Genomic DNA, 24023 nt, shown 5'->3' on the forward strand with positions numbered 1-24023 from the left:
GCTTATTGGGCCTAATTTTGGGCTTTATGGGCCTTTGGGCTTTTGATTGCTTTAGAGCTTAGTGAGCCCAAAGGGTTTGGTGGGCTTAGGATTCTCTTTACTTGGACTTTACATAGATGACCACCTTTCTCATATATTTGGTAGTATAGGAGTTTATATTGTTTGGTCTTGTATTATGGGCCTTAGTATAAAACTTTTTGGGTTTTAAGCTTATTGGGCCTAATTTTGTGCTTCATGGGCCTTTGGGCTTTTGATTACTTCAGAGCTTAGTGAGCCCAATGAGTTTTGTGGGCCTATGGTTCTTCTTAGTATAAGACTTTTTGGGTTTTAAGCTTATTGGACCTAATTTTGAGCTTCATGTGCCTTTGGGCTTTTGATTGCTTCAGAGCTTAGTAAGCTCAATGGGTAGTATATTTGGTAATATAGGAGTTTATATTGTTTGGTCTTGTATTATGGGCCTTAGTATAAAACTTTTTGGGCCTAATTTTGGGCTTTATGGGCCTTTGGGCTTTTGATTGCTTCAGAGCTTAGTGAGCCCAATGGGTTTGGTGGGCCTAAGATTCTCTTTACTTGGACTTTACATAGATGACCACATTTCTCATATATTTGGTAGTATAGGAGTTTATATTGTTTAGTCTTGTATTATGGGCCTTGGTATAAAACTTTTTGGTTTTTAAGCTTATTGGGCCTAATTTTGTGCTTTATGGCCCTTTGGGCTTTTGATTGCTTCAGAGCTTAGTGAGCCCAATGAGTTTGGTGGGCCTAGGGTTCTTCTTAGTATAAGACTTTTGGGTTTTAAGCTTATTGAGCCTAATTTTGGGCTTCATGGGCCTTTGGGCTTTTAATTGCTTCAGAGCTTAGTGAGCCCAATGAGTATGGTGGGCCTAGGGTTTTAACTAAGATGTCTTATTTCTGAATCTGGAACAGGCCGTTCCGATTTTAGAACGGCCCGTTCTGGTTTAACTGGACATGTCTTATTTCTGAATCTGGAACGGGCCGTGCTGATTTCAGAACGGTCCATTCTGGTCTAACTGGACATGTCTTATTTCTGAATCTGGAACGGGCCGTTCTGGATTTGGAACGAGCCGTTTTTGTCTATTCTTCATGTGTTGTTTTTTCATCTCAGAACGGGCCGTTCTAAACCTGAAAATCAAAGTGTGGAAGTTGCGTATATAGAATTTTTTTGGGTAAATTATTTTTTTTAAAATTATTTTAATAAAAAAATTTGAAAATTTAGTGTGTATAATAAGCTATTAGATTAGATGCATTTAATTGTAAAGATTCATGGTACATGGTACACCACTTGGACTTCAGCTTGAAAAAAAAAAAGACTTAATAACAAAATTTTATAATTTCAAATTTAAGCACACTTAAATGAAATGTCTTTAAATTATTGGTTCACGTAAGGTACCAAAACCCTTCGAAAAGCGAGAGTGTAGTAAATTTTGTCATCATTTAATTGAAGTACACACAAGTTGCCTTAAAAATTACCTGACAGAAATTAAAAAAATAAAACCTTTTTGAGTAATATCTTGTAATGGGTCTATTGCATAAAAGGCCATTCTTAATAGCAACCACTCTTGCTGGGGTCGATCATTTTCTAGCAAATTGGCACCACCAATTAATGTAGCTGGCATTCAACTTGTGGGTTGTGTCCGTACGGATGATTACCTTTTGCAAAGTGCAACTATTGCTCCTCTGTTATAACTTGGATTACTTGTTGGTACTTATTTATTTATTATTTTTAATTTTTTATTGTAATTCTATATTACTACTCATTTAATTTTTTTAAATAAAGAATTATTTTACTTAAATCAAAATCTTACAAAATTACTTTGTCGTACTCATCTTTTAACAATCGATTAGGTCGATTACTTAAACTATTTACACTTTTGATACTTTAGTTAGAAAGATTATGTATGTCTTCAATAATCAAGTTTGAAGACTGTGTACTATATTAATTTCTCGTCAACCAAGCGAATTAAGTAAATCCTCCAATTGATAACTAACCGACTTGTCAAATACACCACAAAACAAAACTTGGTCGACTTCTAAACTATTCCCTTACAATTAAGTGAAGACAATATGCCGATTAATGTTAATAAGAATATAACATAATAAGAATGTAATGTAATTTACATAATTATTGCAAGAAGTAAGAGATTCATGTTTATAATATCACTTAAGTTTTTATATATAAACATAATATCATTCAAAGTTATATATATATATATATATATATACACTCCTGAGTCTAAGAAAAAAAATTAATTTTTATACTCATTGATTATTGTGGATTGAAACTACTAGGTCTTTTTCAGAAGAAGTTTCATATCAAAACAATTACCAATAAATCATATGTTTAAGTAAAACTGAAATTTGTCTTTTAAAAGTAAAGTCTTACGTTGTTCGAGTTTTGTGAATAAAAAAATTATAATTTTATAGAAAAGACTCTTTTAAAAAAGATCAATCAATTTTTTTGATAAAGATTACTCATTAACAAAATTAGTAGATATTTCATACATAATTATTCCAAAAATAAATAACTAAATAAGAAACCCTCTTCAAACATGGTTTTTCTTTGTTGAAATAGGGATTCTTGAGTTAAAATGTGAAGTCCCTCATTGGACAAATCCAGAACATAGCATTAAGTAACAACTACCAAATACCAATTACCGAGGATGACAACACTACAAGTTGAGAACTACAAGTTGACGGTGTCGTGGTTTCCCTTTTTGCTCAAATACTTAGGAATTATGCACACATCCATATTCCATGTTAAGCACAAGTTACACAACTTGTGCAACAAAAGCCAACCAATTATTGTGCGTAAGGACCCCCCAAATCACAACACTGGCAATGAAAATATTTGGCTACTTGCTCCCAAAATGCTTTCAAAACCAAAAGTGAACTAGAAGTGTCTATCTGAATATCTGCATTATTTCGATTGGACAATATTTTGGTACCCTGCTCAAGTTTCCATTGCACGCGGGGTCCCCACGTGCTGTAGGGCCGCTCCATTTATAGAATTAATATCCACCACCTTCCATTTTTCTTCGCTTGGATTCATCTTTTCATCAGTTCCACTTGTTTTCATGGTGCATGGAAAATATCTTTTAAGGAAAGTGAGAAAGCAGAATGCATCTACATCAATGAAACTATGAATTAGTCAAATATCATAGTGAATTAGTTTCGGTCTTGTGTCATTATTCTCCTTTTCCTTTCTTTCCCTTGTCTACTTTAGGCTAAACAAGAAGAATATTCCTTTCAAATCCAAGTGAACATTATCACTGTAATGAATGGTTAGCATTGCACTTTTGAACTAATTATCTAGATATGAAATAGTGGCAATTTGCATAAATGAAGAGGCTTAAATGGGTCCTCAATTGATTTCAATTTAAAATACTAGAGTGAGTGTACAATTGCAACCATGGTACAAGAGATTGAAGGTGCCACTACCATTGATTTTTGCGCGGCATGGCAGGAAGTTACAATGGCCTTGAACTAATTTTTGTATAAACTATGTTCTTCCCTAGCCCTTTCCTCGCTAAATTTTTAGTTGTACAAGTTCATTACTTTGTGGAAATTCCAGGGTATTATTTGATGAAACGTCATGGCCATAGGACATTTTCTGCTTTCTGCCATTTCTCTGTCTACTGCTACCTCCTCCTTCTGGAATTCCCCCCTTTCCGTTCATTATATCTTGGAGTTGATTCACCTGTCTTCACACCAAAGATCAAGAAAATACCGAGTCAACTTAAACTCTCATCATAATGCATGAAATATGCCATGTAATGTTTGATGCACATGAATTGGAACATTCACAAAACACTTCATTACCAGCCAAAGAACCTGAGATAAATGACATTGCATAAGCAGAAGATCAGAGGGAATCACTTACCACTTTCACATACTCTAACTCCATTGTTTTGTATCCTCACTCATTGATAATGATAGTTTACATGACCGACCTTGATGACATGAACAACATAAAAGAGACCACTGATTAAAAGACTCTATTGAAAGATTCAATATAATTAAATTATCTTTTCCCTTAACTAATTAACTCTATCTTGGCATAAAGCTACATACCCCGAACAGATCATGCAGATCCTTCGAGTTTAATGTCTATGCACTGGTGTGTAACACTTCATATTTCATACTCATTATGTATGTCATGGATGATATATTGTATGTCAAATGAAAAATATTAAATATGCAGTATATACTAACCCCAAAACAGAAATTCTGGTAACTGGCATCAAGGACAGAAGAATCCTTTGCCTTCCCAAAATTCATCTCAGTGGAGTTGCGTTTATTTGAACTAGAACTTTCACTGTAAGTCATGTAAGCAGATGTAGTAGAGCAATCAGCAGCAGCAAGAGAGGGGCTTCCATCCAATCCAATATCTGCTTGAAACATGTCTTCAAACAGCTGTTGCAACTCCTCAAAACTTTCGTCTCCATTTTCCTGTTATATTACACATAAATTCATCAATTGTCTTTTGCCCCAAGAAACTTCTAGCACCAACCTTTAAAACTAGCAAACTGTTAAGACCTATAGTTACAAATATTCCAAGAAGAATATGAAGAGTTAATTTTAATCGACCAATATGGAAAACAAGTTGTTATTCAAAGTTTTGTTTGTTATAATTTAGGCAAGAACGTTAAAAGTTGTCGGTTAACTGGCATCAACTAAATATTATTTTGGTATACAGCAAGAAATTTTATCATTATTATTATTATTTTGGTCAAACAAGAAACTTCAATAATAGCCTTCCAATTTTCTTAGCATTTTGGAGCAACAAAATACGCAGTTCGGTTCCAATTCTAAAAAAGTAAAAGGTTGATTCGTGACCCTGTGATGGTCCACTCAAGACAATGAGAAATCTATAATAAACTACATAGTATTTGACAAAAGCAGACACTATGTTTATGTCTAACTTTATCCTCTAAAAAAATATATAAAACAACATTGTTATTGAATAGCTTTATCACCCCAACACACCACTAACTAGATGACTCACATTTGATTTGGACTGACTCATCATTGTTAACATTTCGTCCAAGAAGTCCCCCATGCCCTGCAAAAGCAAATTCTTTGTTAGATTAGTTCAACCAAATAATTGGATCACGAACACTCCACCGTTTGGTGGGAACAAGATTCAATCCCCCCAAAATCAAACTCGATTCTTCGAATTATTCCCCTCTTGTTGAATTCTTTAAGCAACATGCCCATGTGATTTGTGACACACCAATTGACTTGACTCATAAGAAAGCTTATGCCTTTGTGGCAATCCCAATGAATAGAGCCAAGCATTTGTAGGACAAATCAGATTCTTATTAACCCCTAGAAGATACCTCTTTACACAATGAAGTAGGGAAAAGAAAAATGGACGGTGCAAAAAACAGAAACGTGACAAGACTTCATGACAAAGCGACCTGGATTTCCTTCATTCATGCATTCACACAACCATGAACTATTATTATTATTATCAAATGGTGAAAATTCAACGGTTCAAATCTCATATGCAGATTTTAAATATGATTTGACAAAATAAAACGACTCTTCTAATCTTCATTCACCTATTCTATACATAAAAAATTTTAAAAAAATTATTGTTGATGTGATTTTTTTATGTAATTATTATAAAAACATCATTTACTGATTAGTTGAATGAGATAAAATTTGCCCTTAAATAAATGAAAAAACAAGATTTAACCTTAAACCAGAGAGTAAGAATATTATCTTCAAAACAAATATACAAGAAGAGGGTCAAGCGTCTCTTCAAGGTAATGAAACAGAGGAAAGAGCAGAAGGGCATGCTAACTGTATAAGATGGTGTGAGTGACTTACGTTTTCGTCGTCATCACTGTCGTAGACTCCTACGTCGTACATTAACCTTTTGTTGGCGTCAGATAAGACTGTCACGGAGAAAAACACCATTTAGACCAAATAACCAGCACAGAAATGAAATCACAAGTAAAAGCAAAAATTCCAACTTTTCTTCAATTTTGAGGAGAAAATGAGCAAGAGAATCATGGGTCAGTGTTCAATCATGGAAACACTCGAAGGCATTACCAGAATAGGCTTCCCCAATTTCCTGAAATTTCTTCTTAGCTTCTTCCACTAACTCAGAATTTCCAGACGCTGAACAACGATCCGGGTGCCATTTCTACCCCATAAAAAAAAATATCTTTTTTTTAATTATGTAATTCAAATTAAGGGCAAATTTTGAGAACAATGAGAAGAAAAAAGAAGCATTTAGATGTTCAATTCTAACCTTTGCAAGTTTCCTATAAGCATTCTTTAACTCCGATTCGGTGCACTCCTTGTTCAAACCAAGGATCGTATAGAAGTCATTGCTTTTGTTTCCTTCATTAGCCATTGTTATTCCCAACAACAACAAAGGGAAACTCTTCACAACCAATGAAATATGAAACTAAGGTTTCTTGTCGACGAATTGAATCAACCTAGGTCAACAAACACACAAACTCCGTACAACCTTAACATAAAAAAAAAAGGACACCAAAATCACACATATCACAATATTATTACAATTATTATATTATATAGTATACAGTATTATGAAACTTGGATGAGAATTTGGGTTTGGTACTACATGTTTTTGATTGTGAATAGGGACACGGAACTTGGCACTTGGTTTCGATTCCGTGGAGTGAAAGTTGAAGAGCGAAAAAGGGCCTCATGAAGACTCCAGAACCGAACCCTGCACCTTATATAGTTTATTTAATTTGATTTTGGTATTATTAAAGTATGGTTTTTTAATAATTAAACCAAGGTGTGGTTTTGACTAAGGTATAGGGATTAGGGGAGGTGATGTAGGGCTGAGATTCTGGGGTGGCGTAGATATTTCGTAGGATGGTGTGTCCAGAAGGTTCTTTCTGAATGTGAAAGTGTGGGTCCCACTTTTTTATCAGGCTCTTTAACAGCTTGGAGAATTGATTGCTCAGACTCAGACTCAATTGTCATTGTCTTATAATAATACAGAAAGAGAAAAAAGGTTGTGGAGCTCACTTTTGGAAATAGGTAATGTTTGCGGAAAAAATATGTATTGAAAATTTGAAATTTACTAATCTTTATCAAACGAATAAAGTGACATGGGCTAGGCACTGAAAATTATGGATTTAGACCTTCCAAGTGGGAACAACACAAAAGTCGTCAGCATCCATTGCATGCTATGCAAGGTTTAAAAAAAAAATATATATATATATATATATAACCTTTTTTACACATGTTCGTTTAATTTTGTCACCTAAATTTGTATCTTCTAGTTCGAATTAACCATAATCCAAAAATATAATTTCTCCTAAATATTTAATGTAATTATTCAAATTATTTAAAAACTATTTTAATGGGTTTCCTTACAGAATATATTAAATAAACAGAAAATAATGTATAAGAAAAATTGTAAGCCACTTTTATAATTTTATCCAATAAGTTCTTCCAAGTGTTTCTTAAATAATCAATTAATTTTTACCTAACAGTGAGGTAAGAGTAATATGTGCTAAAGTTCTAATCTTAAATTTTATTGTCGTTTTTGTAATTTTTTTAATTAATAAAAAATAACTAATTAAATTATGTATTCAACATGTTTATTGGTTTATTTAATAGTTGAATTATTATATCGTAAAATAACTAATTTGGAATTGTTTTAAACTTTCCATTCATAGCATATTTTTTTCTAACTCAAATATTTCATGTGATGGGTATATGTAGTCTATTTAAAAAAAAATGAATTACTGATGGCAATCTAGATTTAGAACCTCAACTAAAGAGAGCGAATTGAAGTAAAAAAAAAAAAAGTGAAAGAAGGAAAACACCAGATACCTTTATATATATAAGTATAAATAAAGTTAAACGAGAGGGAGTGATATTTTGAAGAATTGGGTTATAAGAGGGTGAGGCATATGCATGTGATGTAATGAAGTTGACATGATGTATGATCCGGTGGGACCAGCAAGTGTTGAACCACAAGAGTTATGGCACTGACTTACTCCTTTGCTTTGCTTTGCTTTGTTCTTGGATACACACATCTTTAGGGTGGTGGTCCCCATGCATCGCCTTATAGAACTAGAACCCCCTCGAAATCACGTGCCACACGGTGACACAAGACCACTATAATCTCAATTCTGAACCAGATACCACCATGCATGTTCATCACACTCAGTTAAAGAAGATAGCAGACACTGTCTTGCAACTAGAAGGAAAAGGTTCTGTAAGGAATACAAGTCCTAGTGCTGTTGAACCCACTGAGAGCACTACTACGCAAGCACTGAATGCACCAGAGGCACATGCAAGAAGGGTGAGACGTCCACCTCAGCATTTGGAGGATTATGTGACCACGTGCCCTGACCCACGCACAAAGAAGAATTCCGTTAGGAAGGATTGATTGAGAATATCCTTTTGTTATTAGCTAATGATTGTACTGCAAGGCAAATTGCCATTCGTGCATATATAGCACTTTACTGTATGGAAAAAGGAAAAGAATAGAAAAAAGTATTTGCTTTCTCTCTGAATTATCTCTTCTTTCTGTTATTATTCTCCTTTCTCCTGCTGCAGCACCTTCCATTTGGTGCTTTCATTGCTTCCTACTCACCATGACCGACCCTACCTCTCCTTCAGGGGAGCTTACCAAACTCAACCTACAATTGGAGCAGCTCTTCCTTTCCCATGCTAACCTGTCCCATACCATCCATGACCTAGCCAATCGCACCTCCATTCTTGAAAACCAGAACCACCATCACCCATCCCCTTCTACCAAACCTGTCAAATTTGACCTCCCTACTTTTAATGGCTCTGAGGCCCTTGGGTGGATTTTTAAGGTCACCCAATTTTTTGACTACCACCAAACCCCCCCTGACCAACGTATCCAAATTTCATCCTTCTACTTAGAAGGCTCAGCTCTTTCATGGTACCAGTGGATGTTCAGCAATGGGTTGCTTACTTCCTGGGAGGCATTCCTGCGGGCCCTAGAGCTCCGCTTTGCCCCCTCCAAATTTGACGATCCCATTGCTTCCCTTTGTAAGCTCACTCAAACGAACAGCCTCCTCGATTATCTTTCGGAGTTCGAGACTTTGGCCAACAGAATCTCCGACTTTCCACAGAGTTTCTATCTCAGCTGTTTTCTCTCCGGTCTACGCCCTAACCTCCGCCGCGAGGTCACCGCTCAGCAGCCACCGGATCTTCCCAGTGCCATAGCCTTGGCTAAACTCCATGATGATAAGTACCGATCCTCACAGCTCACCCCTAACCGTTTTGGCCGTACTCACCTTCCTTCCCCACCCTCTCCACCGCCCTCTTCACCTACCCCCCTCAAACAACTTCCCCCTCTTCTCCCTACACCACCAACCCGGCTGCCTATTAAACGTCTTACTGAAGCTGAGATGCAAGCTCGGAGGGACAAGAACCTCTGTTTTAATTGCGATGAACGATACACTAGAGGCCATCGTTGCAAACCCCAATTCCTCCTTCTCACCACCTTTGATTCTGAGGAACAGAGTGAATTTACGGCCACTGATGAGGATCCAATCACCGACGAGGTCCAACAAGAGGCTGGGTTGATCAGTTTACACGCTTTTTCTGGTCACTGGACCCCACGCACGTTTCGGGTCACCGGATCCATCCAGGGTTATGCGGTCCAAATCCTTGTGGATAGTGGTGCAACACACAATTTCATCCAGAGCAGGGTTGCCCAATTCCTTCATCTATGCTCCAAGCCCACACTGAGCCCATTACGAGTCATGGTGGGAAATGGAGAATTCCTACCTTGCTCTTCCTTTTGTCCACAAGTTCAACTCTCCATAGACCAGCAACAATTCTCGGTGGATCTGTACCCTTTGGAATTATCAGGTACAGATGTAGTTTTGGGAGCTCATTGGCTCTCCATGGTCAGCCCTTTTGTGATGGATTATAACGGGCCCTTCATGAGGTTCATGTGGCAAGGGAATATGGTTGAATTACAGGGGGACAGCGGCCCAAATCCTTCACCTATAACAGCCCACCAGCTTCGCCGATTACAAACCACTAATCGAGTCGAAGCCCTTTTCCAACTCTCTTTAGACTTTTCACCCTCCCCCCTCCATACTGAACCACCCCCACCCACCACTGCTACCCTTCTCCCTTCCTCTTCCCAGCCACCATTACAATCCCTCATCCACAAGTATGCTTCCCTTTTCACCGCCCCAACCTCCCTTCCCCCTCCTCGGCCCACTGACCACTCCATCACATTACAACCCAATACTGCTCCTATTTCTGTACGGCCCTATCGATACCCACATTTTCAGAAGCAGGAAATTGAGTCGCAAGTGAAGAAAATGTTAGACTCCGGTTTTATCAAACCCAGTACCAGTCCCTATTCATCTCCCGTCCTCTTGGTCAAAAAGAAGGATGGAACATGGCGCTTTTGCGTCGATTATAGGGCCCTCAATACGGTGACTGTGAAAGATAAATTCCCTATCCCAACAGTTGATGAACTTATTGATGAGTTGGGCCATGCTTCTTGGTTTTCAAAGCTGGACCTCTTCTCCGGTTTTCACCAGATTTTGATGAGACCTCATGACTCCGAAAAGACTGCATTTCGAACCCATAACGGCCATTTCGAATTTCGGGTCATGCCTTTCGGGTTGTGTAATGCTCCCTCCACATTCCAGGCTACAATGAATGACATGTTCCGGCCTCATCTCCGTCGTTTCATCATCGTCTTTTTCGATGATATTTTGGTCTATAGTCCGACTCTGCAAGACCATGTTCTCCACCTGGAAACTACATTTCAGTTACTGCTCTCACACTACTTTCGCCTCAAGGGCAGCAAGTGTTGTGTGGGTCTCCAATCAATTCAATATTTGGGTCATGTAGTCTCGGCCAAGGGTGTGGAACCTGATCCGGAGAAGCTTGATTCTGTTCGCACTTGGCCCCGTCCTTCCACATTAAAATCCCTTCGGGGTTTTTTGGGACTTACAGGGTTTTACAGGCGTTTTGTCTCGGGGTACTCTACTATTGCCCATCCCCTTACTGACCTCTTGAAGAAGGATTGTTTCCTTTGGACTGATAAAGCACAAGAGGCTTTTGATCGCCTTAAGTCGGCCCTCATTGCTGCCCCTGTTCTAGCAATTCCCAAATTTGACTTATTATTTGTTATTCAAACTGACGCTTCTGGTGCAGGTATGGGTGCAGTCCTTTCACAGAATGGACATCCGGTTGCTTATTTCAGCAAACAATTCTGTCCGAAGTTGCGCAACTCCTCCACCTACATTCGTGAGTTATGTGCAATTACTTCTGCAGTGCAGAAATGGCGCCAATATCTCCTTGGTCGTCATTTTATTATACAGACAGATCAACGCTCTATTAAGGAGCTACTCACCCAGACGGTGCTCACTCCAGAACAGCAGCAGTACTTATTCAAATTATTGGGCTTTGATTTCGAGATTCAGTATAAACCAGGAAAATCCAACTTGGCTGCTGATGCTCTTTCTCGGCGAGAAACCTTCCTTGACAATAGTGCAGATTCATTGCTGGTTTTATCTGTCACTCATTCTGATTTCTTGCAGGATTTGAAATCTTCCTTGGCAGATAACGTGGAATTCAAGGAATTGAGGGATAATATCTCTGCAGCACCTTCTGACTTCCCACATTTTTCCCTTCGTGAAGGCCTCATTACCTACAAAGGGAAAACATGGTTGCCGTCTTCTTGCTCCCTCATTCCCCTCCTCCTCCATGAGTTCCATTCTACTCCCATGGCTGGCCATACCGGGGTCTCTCGCACCCTTAGCAAGCTCTCTGCCAATTTCTATTGGCCCAGTATTCGCAAGGATGTCCAACGCTTTGTGGAGCAATGTCAACCCTGTCAACAAACAAAGATACCAACGCAGAAGCCATCGGGTCTACTGCAACCCATACCTCCTCCTTCGCGTTGTTGGGAAGACTTGTCCCTCGATTTCGTTGTGGGCCTTCCTCCTTATAAGGGCTTTACCACTATACTAGTTGTTGTTGACAGATTCTCCAAGGGTGCCCATTTTGGCATGTTGCCCAAATCCTTTTCAGCAGGTTTAGTGGCTCAGTTATTTGTTGATGTTGTTTGCAAACACCACGGCCTCCCCCTCAGTCTCATCTCTGATCGCGACCCAATTTTCCTCAGTCAGTTCTGGCAAGAGCTTTTCCGGTTAAGTGGCACCAAGCTTCGTCTTTCCACAGCCTACCATCCTCAAACCGATGGTCAAACTGAGGTGGCAAACAAGGTTCTACAGCAGTACCTTCGTTGTTTCGTTCACCACAAACCTTCTCTTTGGGGCAAGTTCTTATCATGGGCCGAATGGAGTTTCAATACGTCGGTCAATGCTTCCACTGGTTTTTCTCCGTTTGAAGTGCTCTATGGTCGCAAACCACCCCTTATGCCTCCCATTCTCCCTGAAGATACTTCTAATGCTGCAGTTCAATCTGAGCTTGCTACCCGTGCTGCAATACTGCACAAGCTGGAGTCTAATCTTAAAAAAGCTCAAGAGACAATGAAGAAATGGGCTGACAAGTCTCGCCGGGAGCTACATTTTGCTGTGGGTGACTGGGTCTATATCCGTTTGCGTCCACGCAGGCAAACTTCTGTCACTGCGACTCATTCTGTCAAACTTATGAAGCGATTCTTTGGACCTTTCAAAATTTCGAGGAAAATTGGTTCCGTTGCTTATGAAGTTGAGCTCCCCCCTTCCGCGCGAATACATAACGTGTTCCACGTTAGCCTCCTGCGTCCGCATAAGGGTCCCCTGCCCTCCCCTCCTCTCTCCTTACCCCCGGTAATTGAGGACAATCACCCCATACTGGAACCTGCTGCTATTCTCGATTGGAAATGGGATAATTCTTCTAGTCCGCCTGCAGTTCTTGTCTTAGTCCACTGGCAGGGCTTACCACTTGAGGAGGCCACTTGGGAACCTTGGACCATCTTGCAATCTCAGTTTCACCTTGAGGACAAGGTGTTTCTTGAACCTGGAGGGGATGTAAGGAATACAAGTCCTAGTGCTGTTGAACCCACTGAGAGCACTACTACGCAAGCACTGAATGCACCAGAGGCACATGCAAGAAGGGTGAGACGTCCACCTCAGCATTTGGAGGATTATGTGACCACGTGCCCTGACCCACGCACAAAGAAGAATTCCGTTAGGAAGGATTGATTGAGAATATCCTTTTGTTATTAGCTAATGATTGTACTGCAAGGCAAATTGCCATTCGTGCATATATAGCACTTTACTGTATGGAAAAAGGAAAAGAATAGAAAAAAGTATTTGCTTTCTCTCTGAATTATCTCTTCTTTCTGTTATTATTCTCCTTTCTCCTGCTGCAGCACCTTCCAGGTTCACTCGTATGTGGGTCGTACGTGGACCACTCTTAGCCATTGCTTGCATCCACTGCCTACCACCTATATCAAAATAGTACGTAATACCAAGTTTATGTGAACCCTTTTTTTCTTACCATATTAATTGTTGTTAATTTAATGCTTTTTAAAGCGAGATTAATTGATACGAGTCATAACGATTTAAGTTTTTAATTAAGATACTTAGGATTTAGGATTTGAATTATTATCATTGAAATAAATTATGTTTAGAATGAGATATTTATTTTATATATACTTACAATTTCTAAAAGAGATTTGTTACTGTTTTCGATCATAAATAATTGCTACTTCTTCATAATTATCTTTAAAAAAATCTAATATTTTTGTACGAATATATTCCCCACTATATCTCGATTAATGGTTGGATTAGCTTCTGTTGGTTTTAATTGGGTGTACTCTCACTCAACTTGAATTAGTGAATTTATTGCTACTTTAGAGAACAAAATGTATTTGCAGCATATACTATTTGTTTGGCTATATTTTTTCATGAATATATACTTGGCGGAAAGATAAAGAGAGTGTTATTCAATTATACTTTGTTATGTTGCTAAATACTTTTTCAATTTCAACCTTTATATTGAGTTCTCAATTGACTTCGTATGGAATGTTTGATGTTAATTTGTATATCATGTTTCAACTTAACAAAAGAAATACTTTATTGTTAGATACTCAAACCATAATTTAAAATTTTAACTTAATTTGCCAAATTTATTAAATATAGATGAAACCAAACTAGAATTTGGGATTTCCAAATTAATTATGTAAGAAGCAAACTAACGTGTTCGTGGCTGTATTAGGAGGAGGAGAAATAGACGAAGATTCAAGTGGCCAACAAACATTTTTGTCCACATAATTATGGAGAAACCTAGCCCTTTGAGTCGGTCAAAATTTGGTGCTCAAAAGGTTGGGGCAACCCCTTATTAAGAAGATGTAAATATAAAAAGATGACATTACATGATAGAAAACAATAAAAGTATACGTGGTGAAAAGAGTAGATATCGAAATTTATATAAGGAAAAATAGTTAAAATTTATTACTTAACATGATCTTATATAGAATTTAAATTAGTTGATTTTGATCATTTGATCTAACATAAAAAGTTAAAGAATGATATAAAAAAAATATAGAAAGTTAAAATTAATTGTACTCTAATGTAGTCTTAGATCAACGTGTGCGTCGGTGTGTATTATATATATATATATAACTTAATTTCAAGGGTTTTTTTTTTAAATATTCAAATTAAATTTAAAAGAAAAGAGAATATGGAAATATGTTTTTATGATTAGAGAGAGTGTAGTTATTTTCATTAAATGAAAAAGATTCTAAAAAATATATATAATATTATATACAAAAGTTAAAAAAAAAAATACGTGTAAGTAAAAAAATTTCACCAAAAACTTTTTGATATACAAATATATTTATATCTAGTGAAAAATTCGTGTTTGGTTCTTGTTATGTACAGAAATTTATTGAGTCAAACAAGATTGATTTTTAGTCCGGTATATTAAAAATATTCATGGCAGAACAAACAAAATACAAATCTAACAAAATCCATTTATGTTAGATTCTTCAAGTTATGCCATTTAAAAAGAATTCCTCATATTTTATATGTAATCAATTTCATCCTTTTATGCTTTTTATATAATGGTTAAATTGTACTATAAATAATGTTAAATAAATATTAATATGTACTTTGATATTTAAAATAAAAAATTAATTAATAAATAAAGTTATCTATATACTAAGTGAAAATATTCTTTTTAATATACAAATTACAATTTACATGTATCTTTTAATAGAAACAATTTTATTCAATTTAGATTAGATTTTTCGAATGAAAAACTCTTTCAAATATTTATGGAGTTAAAACAATAAAGTTAAAATAGCCTTTCAATAGTTTATTCACACATTCGATGGAAATTATTGTATATGTTAATGGGTTGAATGACTATTTTTCGTTAAAATTAATTTTTTTTTTATATTTAAATGATAAAAATGAATCATTTTACATTAAAAAAAATATTACAATGCACTAACAATTATTCAAATAAAAAGACACACATTCCTGTATATAGTGGTCTCACTGTTTTTTTCTTTCCAAAATTAGGTTATCATATTTGGAAGGAAAAGAAAAACCCTATCCTTTCCTGGCTAATGTTGTTGGAAGGCATTTGTCCACGACGTCCATAAAATTCCCATCTCATCTCCTCGTCTTATAATTAATCGATTAAAAGTTTGTGGGCCACTACATTTGCCCAACATGTTTTTATTTTATTATTATTTTATTTAGGTGCCTAAAGTTGACCAAAATATCAACAAGACAATAACTACTATGGCAAATGCAACTATTTCACAAGTTGCATTCTGAGAGTGAGAGACACCAATTGCCAGTTTAACGCAGCCATGATGCAACCATTTTTCTTTACTTACTTTGTGGCCCCATAAACTTTAATCACATTTCCAACTTTTGTAATGATTCAAATCAAAGAATGGAAATAACATTAAAATAATCCAAAATAGTAAGTTGCAGCAAGAGTATAAAATTTACTATCAAGTGGCATTAGTGTGACCTTTATTATTAGTATAAGAATCAATTCACCAAGTCCCTTTCAATTCCAAAGTTCAAAATTAAACACAACTTGATCTTAGTTTTGCTTTACTTGAAAGTAAATTCTACAAGTGCTGTTGACTGATTTCCTTTTATAAATCAATATATATATAGAGAAAGAGGGTTGACTAAGTTAAAATGATTCTAGCAATATTGAATAATTTTGTTTTAAAAACTATTATTAAATTATTTTTTATCTTGTAAATTATATCTATAAAATCATTTGTTTATTTAAAATTATTTAATACTTTATTAATATACATTAGGATTAACACGATATATTATATGTATTTTTGAAACATTCAAATAAGAACCATATTTAGTTTGTGTTTGGTTTCAATTTTTAAACGCAAGTTCTTCATCTCTCTCCACGTCTAAGTATCAATTTACGGAGAAGTTGCTATTTTTTCCTTCCATTCAAGCATGAAAAACTACGTTTTGACGCTGATACAAACACACAGTTAATCAATTTCTTATTATTGTTTGAATTTTACAAATAAATATTTACAGTTTAACAGTTTTATTTTATTTTTTTAGAAGAAAAGAAATCGATAAAATTGATAAAAAAAATAGATTTTAACAGTTAAATTGATAAAAATCGACTTTCTGTATAAAATTAATGAATGCATTGAAGATGAAAGCTTATGTGTAGTTTTTATTTCTTTATTTATTTATAATGATAATAAGAGATTTTAAACATCAACAAATGACTACATGCAAACCATCCAAACCTCGACTACTAACCCAATTCCAGTGATTTGTTTGCGTATTTTTGTTCCAAAGATTTTGACAGCCATAAAAACCCTGTCCAAACCCTATCATAAAAACCCAATTCATTATTAAACGCGTAAGTTAAGTGAGTTATATTAAAAAAAATCCTTTTCTAAGAATAATTTTAATATTAGTATTGAATATAAGATCAAACAATAAGACCGACAATAAACTGAACTACCTTAACATTTTTTTAATAATTAATTTACTAAATTTGATTTATGAACTATATTTAATATACCTAATTTGACTTATAAATCAATTTGATTAGGGATGATAATGAAACTCTGTGAGAGTGGGTAAAAAGACACCATTTTTGTCTCATTGAATAAAAATCTACCCAATATTTGCTTCATACTCATTTAGGTATCCATTAAGTGACTACTTGTAAATTTTATAAATATTTGTAAATATCAATGAATATTTAAAATTTTTAATTTTTTTTAAAAATACAAAATTTAGGTTTGTATAAGTTAATTTTATTGAAATATTAAAGATAAACAATTAACATTAATTTTTTAACACTATTTTTTTTTTAAATTTTCAAAATAATACTAAAAAATGCAACATACATATGTAAATACTTATCTAATTTTACTTAACTAATACTCACATATTACTATACCCATCTCATTCTATTCAATAATGGATAAAAAAAAATCCATACTCTACTCATTTATTATTTTTAACAAATTTTATCCACAATGAATTTTTTTGTCATCTCTAGATTTGATAAATAGATTTTTTTTATCTATCATATGATAAATAGATTATTTAAATACATGGCTTTTTATATATAAATAATAATATTGTATATTAATTAATTTAAGTATATAATTTTTTTTATAAAATATGTAGCATAATCAAAATTTTAAACCAAATCGAGCCAACAGTTTAAATACAGTTGTTCGTAAATTTAAATCGAAAGAAAATCATATTGAACTGGAGTGTGATTGTTATTAGAAAGTGTATTCCGATCTAATCAAACAGTATCACCTTAGAATTTTTTAGTTTTATCTTGATTTGAGATTTGAGATATTCAGTCATTGCGACTGATAGCACGGTGACGTGATAGATACTTGTTGTGCTGAAAAATGCATGAGATTAGTCATAGAAAAAATCAACGTCCCACCGGCCTATCAAGATAATAAGGAGTAGGTAGTGGCATATATTTCAAAAAGGAAAATAAAATCTTCTGCCCCAATTTCAAAAAAGTTATATATTATAGCATTTTACATGTATAATCCCCTTTAGAACCCCTCACTTTTGCCGAAGGCAACAGCTAATTTCGCAAACCAGAGTAGCAAGATAATTTGATAATGAAATTTGGCCCTATTACAAGGTTACTAATAATGCACATTTCTATCAAATTCACCCCACTAAATTCAATGTCTGCAATATTTTCAATATGACAATAAGTCTTGATTCTTCTGCTATGAACATGATGAAAAGAATTTAGTTTCTGCAAGTGCTTCAACTATTGGCCCTACTATAGCACTCATTAATACCAAAAGAGTATAGACACTGGGATAACTACCAATTATATTTTCCTTTATGGATCATAAAGTGATACATCATTATTACAAAAAGAAGAGCAAAATTCATGATTTTTATGTGTAACCAATACTTCATTCTGTCCTTAAGGCCTTGATCCAATCAAGTTCAACTCTGAAATCACCTGGTCCAGATCTAGCACCTGGGACACCACCCTCAGCATTGACAGATAGAGACATGCCCAAAACACGGGATGGATTCATTTCCATTTGTGCATCTATAACGTTCCCTCTCCATGTAGGTAAATATCGAGCTAGAGGAATCTGGTCAATCAAAATTAATACAACATATCATACCCATCACTTATGTTGATATGCAACATCAGCTAGTTACAACTTGCAAACAAGAAGAACAAAAGCATTATCCAACTAGGCCACTAGATAATTCGGGTATATGGATCACAGGACGTCATTGGACTCAGTTAAAGACCATGAGTGATCCATGTTTAGTATATCGACAAGTTTTATGCTGGCTACTGAGGAACTAACATAACCCTTCTCCTTTACCTGGGCTGGGACCAATTATAAAACCATAACCGGAAATCCACTAGGTACAAAACCTAGCAAATTTTTTTTTTTTTTTTGTTGATATGCTGTCCACTCAATTTCAAATAGTAAAAGATCAGAGCCCAACAAGACCTTCTTTATTCACTAACATATAACAATGTTGATACTTTCATGAGTAGCAACCATGACAGATGATAAAATTGACAAAAGTGGTTCTGAATAAAAGCAACACAGGAATTCCAATGTTAAGCATAAGATCCACGGAAACATGCAACGTGTTTCTTATGCACAAAAGGTGCCTCATACAAAGCACATATATGACACTACTAGAAAATAGGAACATGGCAAATTTTAAAAATAGAACTACAAATAAAATTGGGAATACAGTTAGAAGTATATGAAGTGCATGTGAAATGTCTAACATATGGTCTGACATGGTTATGATTTATATGACACAAACATGACTATTATATTGAAGAGTGTAATACTTCCCTGGCTTCCTATTATAATGCCTATTGAAGTGTTAAACTGTTAATGCTCTATAGATTTGTATAATCAAAGCAAAATGTTATACTATTCATAATCATACCTACACCTTTCATAAACATTGCAGTGTTAAGACTTCTAAGGAACTAAGGAAGTAGATGGAAAGGTACAGGGGCAACGCGCATGAACTTTCGTTGCATCTTATATAAGTTGTGTTAGTCCTTATTTTCCTAATGGAAAGCCTTTCACATCAAGGTAACTAGTTTTCGACATTTAATATGGCACAACTACTAAAACATTCTATGGCCGGAAAAACAGTCATAACATAACTACTATACAACAGGGCATTGTACATGTCACTCAATTATTGAGCAGACATCCTACAAAATAACAAGTTTGCACAACACATTATGAAAGCCAAGTCAATCATGAGTCATTAGGTTGCAAGAAGTGAGACGCAAATAGAACTTACCTTTGTAATGTACCAGTTGCCTTCAGGAACATAAACAAAAGCTTGCCATGAATTATCTTCCATCTGTCCAGGCGAATTGACCCAATTTTCCGTGTAGATCTGCACCAAAATCATCCCACTCACAAGTATACCCCATAAATGAAATTTAGGCCCTCTAGATTTCCTATCTTAACTTTGAGGAACTGACAATACGAAAAAGTGCACTCACAGTAGATATGTAACTTCTTCCATCGCCTTTAAGTTTCATAGCAATAGTATCATATGAATCCAAATCAATAAAGCCATCAAACTGCAAAGCAAAGAATTGTATAAAGACAACATATTTAACATAGAATTCAATTTTTGTACACTGTCATTGAAAACATTTTTACTCTATCAACTAAATAGAAATCACCCTAGCTATGATTTTTAAGATAGTACAAAACTAAACAATATTATCATATTTCAAAGATAACAATCACTACAATTAGATGACATCGTAAAAAGCCTTTATACAGTCACTACATTTTAGTTAAATTATGTAATATCAAAAACAAAATTAAGCACCAATAATCACATTAATTAAATCCAACATGCTTGTTTTTTAAAAAAGCAACCTTTTTTGAGCGCATTCCACAGAAGCCACTCCGAGTGATGTTCCATTTAGAGCCCTCACAGACATCGAGAGAGAGGTTCCCGGAGAAGATTCCAGAAGTTCCTCCATTTTCCGATTCTGTTATCTGCAGAGACGCAGAGGACAAACCTGGGTAACACCCAAAAAATTAAAAACCCCGAAAACTAAAACAATGAAAAATCCAAACTTTACTTCTACCAAGGAAGTAGGAACATGAAGCAAAGCACCCCACCTCCAAATTCAGAATCAGAATACAAATGCCACTTGCTTAGCTCTTGCTTGGAATTGAAGCTGAATATGGGTCTTTCAGGTGGTGGCATCAATTCATCAAGATTACCGGATATAGCTTTTGTTCCAATGCACAGAAAGAGTTAGAGAGAGAATGAATGAGATAGAAGAACAAATAGAAGGTACCTCTCTTAGTGGCATCAACAGAAGCTTGGAACAATCTTCGCAATCTCGACATCTCTCTCTGTCCAGCGCCACCCCCAACAAGCGGTGACAGCCTCAGCCATCAACCATATCACTAGATGGGCCTAAGGGGCATGGCCTTCTCTTTTGGGCTTCTTTGGATTTCCTGGCCCAACTTTACACACCCAAAAATTTTGTGTAATACAATGAAAAAAAAACATTATCGACCAAAAACAATTACAAAAATTAAATGTAAAAATAGGTGAAACACATTTTACACTTATCTAATTACAAATCATCACTTATCATAAATTATTAATTTTTATAATAAATGAATAAAAAGTCACATTAATAATAATGTTTGATTAACTGTTTAAAAACATCAAATTCAATTAAAAATATATGATAAGTAAGAGAGTAAAATAGGATAGAAAATATAATAAAAAATCGTTTTTTATAAGTCTTCTGACACTTTTTTCTTTAACCAAATATCTTTCATTGAGTGAGGATATTTTTTCTCCATATAAATTCTAAACTCTAAAAATTTCTTTTCCCCTTATAATCATCATTAATTCAAATAATCAATGTTGTACATTTTCTCCAGATTCTCTAATTTCTATTTTTCTCTCCCCTAAATTCACCGATTTAAACAAAGTGTTATAGTTGATTAGCAACCATGCTTGATACAACTAATTACTTGAGAGATATTTATTGACATATTTTGATTATCAAAATAGGGTTGGAAGTTGGATGGCATTTATTGAGTCTACGGATGACCATGATAGAAAATAGAAAATAGCAAAGAATTTATTTCTTAAAAAAAAAAAACAAAACAAATAGTTTAGGCACACACACTAAAAAAATAGAAAATTGTTTATTTTATTAAAAAAAAACATTTTTTTCTAAAACAAATTAAACAAACAAGTTTTATGTGATTAGTACTCAACTTTTAAGTTTAGAGATGTCAAAAAAAACCTTGTACTTACAAATATCTACAGATAAAATCTACCAATAATTAAATGAGTATCATTTAATAATGAAACAAACACGAAGAATTCGTGCACACTTATAATTTAAAAATATTAAGAATATTCTTAATTATATATAAAATAATTTATTTTATTTTTACACCAAATATATATCATAATTATTTATTTTATTATAGATATATGTTACAAAGGCGATATATATATATATATATATATATATATATATAATATATATATATATATATATATATATATAAAGACGATAATTTGATTTAGTGTACATATTTTTTTAGAATATTTTACTCTTTAATTTGAAATAATAAAAATAATATTAAAAATTAACTATGTTTATAAATACAAAACTCGAATTTAAGACCTTGAGGTTTAAAGACCAAGTGCAATAGAGGTACGAAAGTGTCTCGGCCCATTAGTATATATAGAAGGGATCTACTTACTTTAAGAATAAATCTACTTAAACTTATTCTATTTAATAACTCATGTTTTACATCCAACTTTCAGAATCAACAATTAAATTAATTAAAAGTTTTTAATAAATAGATCAAGCTTGTAAATTTTAAAAAAATTTGAAAACTATTTCATATTTCATTTCAATAATTTAAATTAACAAATAATTATAAAAACATTTTATACATTAATTTGAATTAATGAAACAAAATATCAAATAATTTTTAAATTTTCTAAAAATTTGAAAACTTGACTTATGCGTTAAGAACTTTTAATTCAACAAGTAAATCGTTGAAATTTGATGTAAAACATAAATTATTGAATAAAATAAGTTTATATAAGCTTACTTCTAGAATTAATGAATCTCATATATATATATATATATATATATATATATATATATATATATATATATATATATATAGAGAGAGAGAGAGAGAGAGAGAGAGAGAGAGAAAGAGGGGATGGTTCAAACGACACCGGTATAACTTTTACTAAATATTACACCGCTCAATAACTTTATATTAAATGTGAATTTTATAAATTCAACCATTAGATTAAAAGTTCATATCACTTTATATGTATATATCAAATTTTATAAAAATTGAACAACTTAAAGGTAATCAAAGTGTTCATATTTTATTATATTTTGAAATGTATATATATATTACGGCAATTTTGTTTTATAAGAATAAAGTATCAAATTATCTTAGATTAATATAAAATTTTGTATATATAATCTAAGAGTTAAAAATTTTCAATCTAACACTAAATTTATAAAATTCATATTTAATATAAAGTTATTAAGCAGTGTAATACTTAGTAAAAATTATATCGATATCGTTTGAACCCTTCTCATAGTATCAAATTAGCTAAATAATACCTTTAATATTTTTTATGAAATACAAATTAAGTTAATATAATCGTTATATTTAATGATATTATTCATTAGATTAAACATATAAAATTTTAGTATTTTAAAATTATTTAATAATTCATATCACTTTATTTTAACTATAAAATAATATTTAAAATACATATATAAATATATGTTATCATATAACATATATAAAGTTAATAGCATTAAATACAATCTTATATATTAAAAATGTGTACCTATAGTATGCTAAAAGTTTGTGTTAGTACGTAGGAGATTCTGGTATATATCAAAAAATATATTTTTATATTTTTAAGAAAAAGACAAAATTCCACTCTTCGGCCAACTAATTACCTCAAAGATTAGTACTCTGTGTGTACTAGGTAAAATCTTTTATAAGGAACTATATTTGGATTGGATAGAATAACGAAGTATATTACTGTATTATAAGGTCGCTTCATTAAAAAAAATCTAAATAAGTTTATTAGGAAGGTTGTGGAAATTTTGTGACTGTATAAAAGAATGTTAAACTGTTATTAAAAATCCATTTACCAATGTAGCAAAATTATAAGAAACAACTTAAAACAAAATAAGCATAGCTGCCAACATTGTTGTTACGGCATTCAGCATCGATGCAACTCGCACAAAGTAAAACTCATTACCATCAGTATCATCGTCATAGGAAAACGAACTAAATTTCAAAATCAACTTTATTTTATAAGACATGGACCATATAATATAATGAAGAAAGTACATCATCACGTACCTCACGGGTACATTTGACTCTGAAATATAGAAAGGGGTTTGGCAATGGGAGTTAAAGAAAACAAGTTAAGGAAAAAGGATAAGGGCACTCTATTGGTGCCCAA

The 24023-nt window shown here is 33.7% G+C and overlaps 1 protein-coding gene and 1 pseudogene across 2 annotated transcripts; both read right to left on the bottom strand.

Moving 5' to 3' along the window:
* Window positions 1-3357: 3357 nt before the first annotated feature.
* On the bottom strand, window positions 3358-6745 carry LOC109809460 (uncharacterized; annotated as a pseudogene). Its single transcript, XR_014433859.1, has 6 exons — window positions 6284-6745; window positions 6082-6175; window positions 5857-5924; window positions 5027-5083; window positions 4234-4470; window positions 3358-3718 (listed from the first exon to the last, which is right to left on the bottom strand). The product of XR_014433859.1 is annotated as an uncharacterized LOC109809460 (transcript).
* An 11566-nt stretch (window positions 6746-18311) lies between these two features.
* LOC109809619 (putative complex I intermediate-associated protein 30) lies at window positions 18312-21002 on the bottom strand. The gene is made up of 6 exons (XM_020372976.3): window positions 20827-21002; window positions 20645-20758; window positions 20396-20541; window positions 20008-20088; window positions 19800-19898; window positions 18312-18598 (listed from the first exon to the last, which is right to left on the bottom strand). Exons 1-6 carry the CDS (start codon window positions 20876-20878, stop codon window positions 18410-18412), a joined length of 681 nt encoding a protein of 226 aa, XP_020228565.1. The 5' UTR covers window positions 20879-21002; the 3' UTR covers window positions 18312-18409.
* Between the last annotated feature and the right edge of the window lie 3021 nt (window positions 21003-24023).

Source organism: Cajanus cajan, chromosome 5 (genome assembly GCF_000230855.2).
Source record: "Cajanus cajan strain Asha chromosome 5, NIPB_CcT2T_4, whole genome shotgun sequence".
Lineage (NCBI taxonomy): Eukaryota > Viridiplantae > Streptophyta > Magnoliopsida > Fabales > Fabaceae > Cajanus > Cajanus cajan.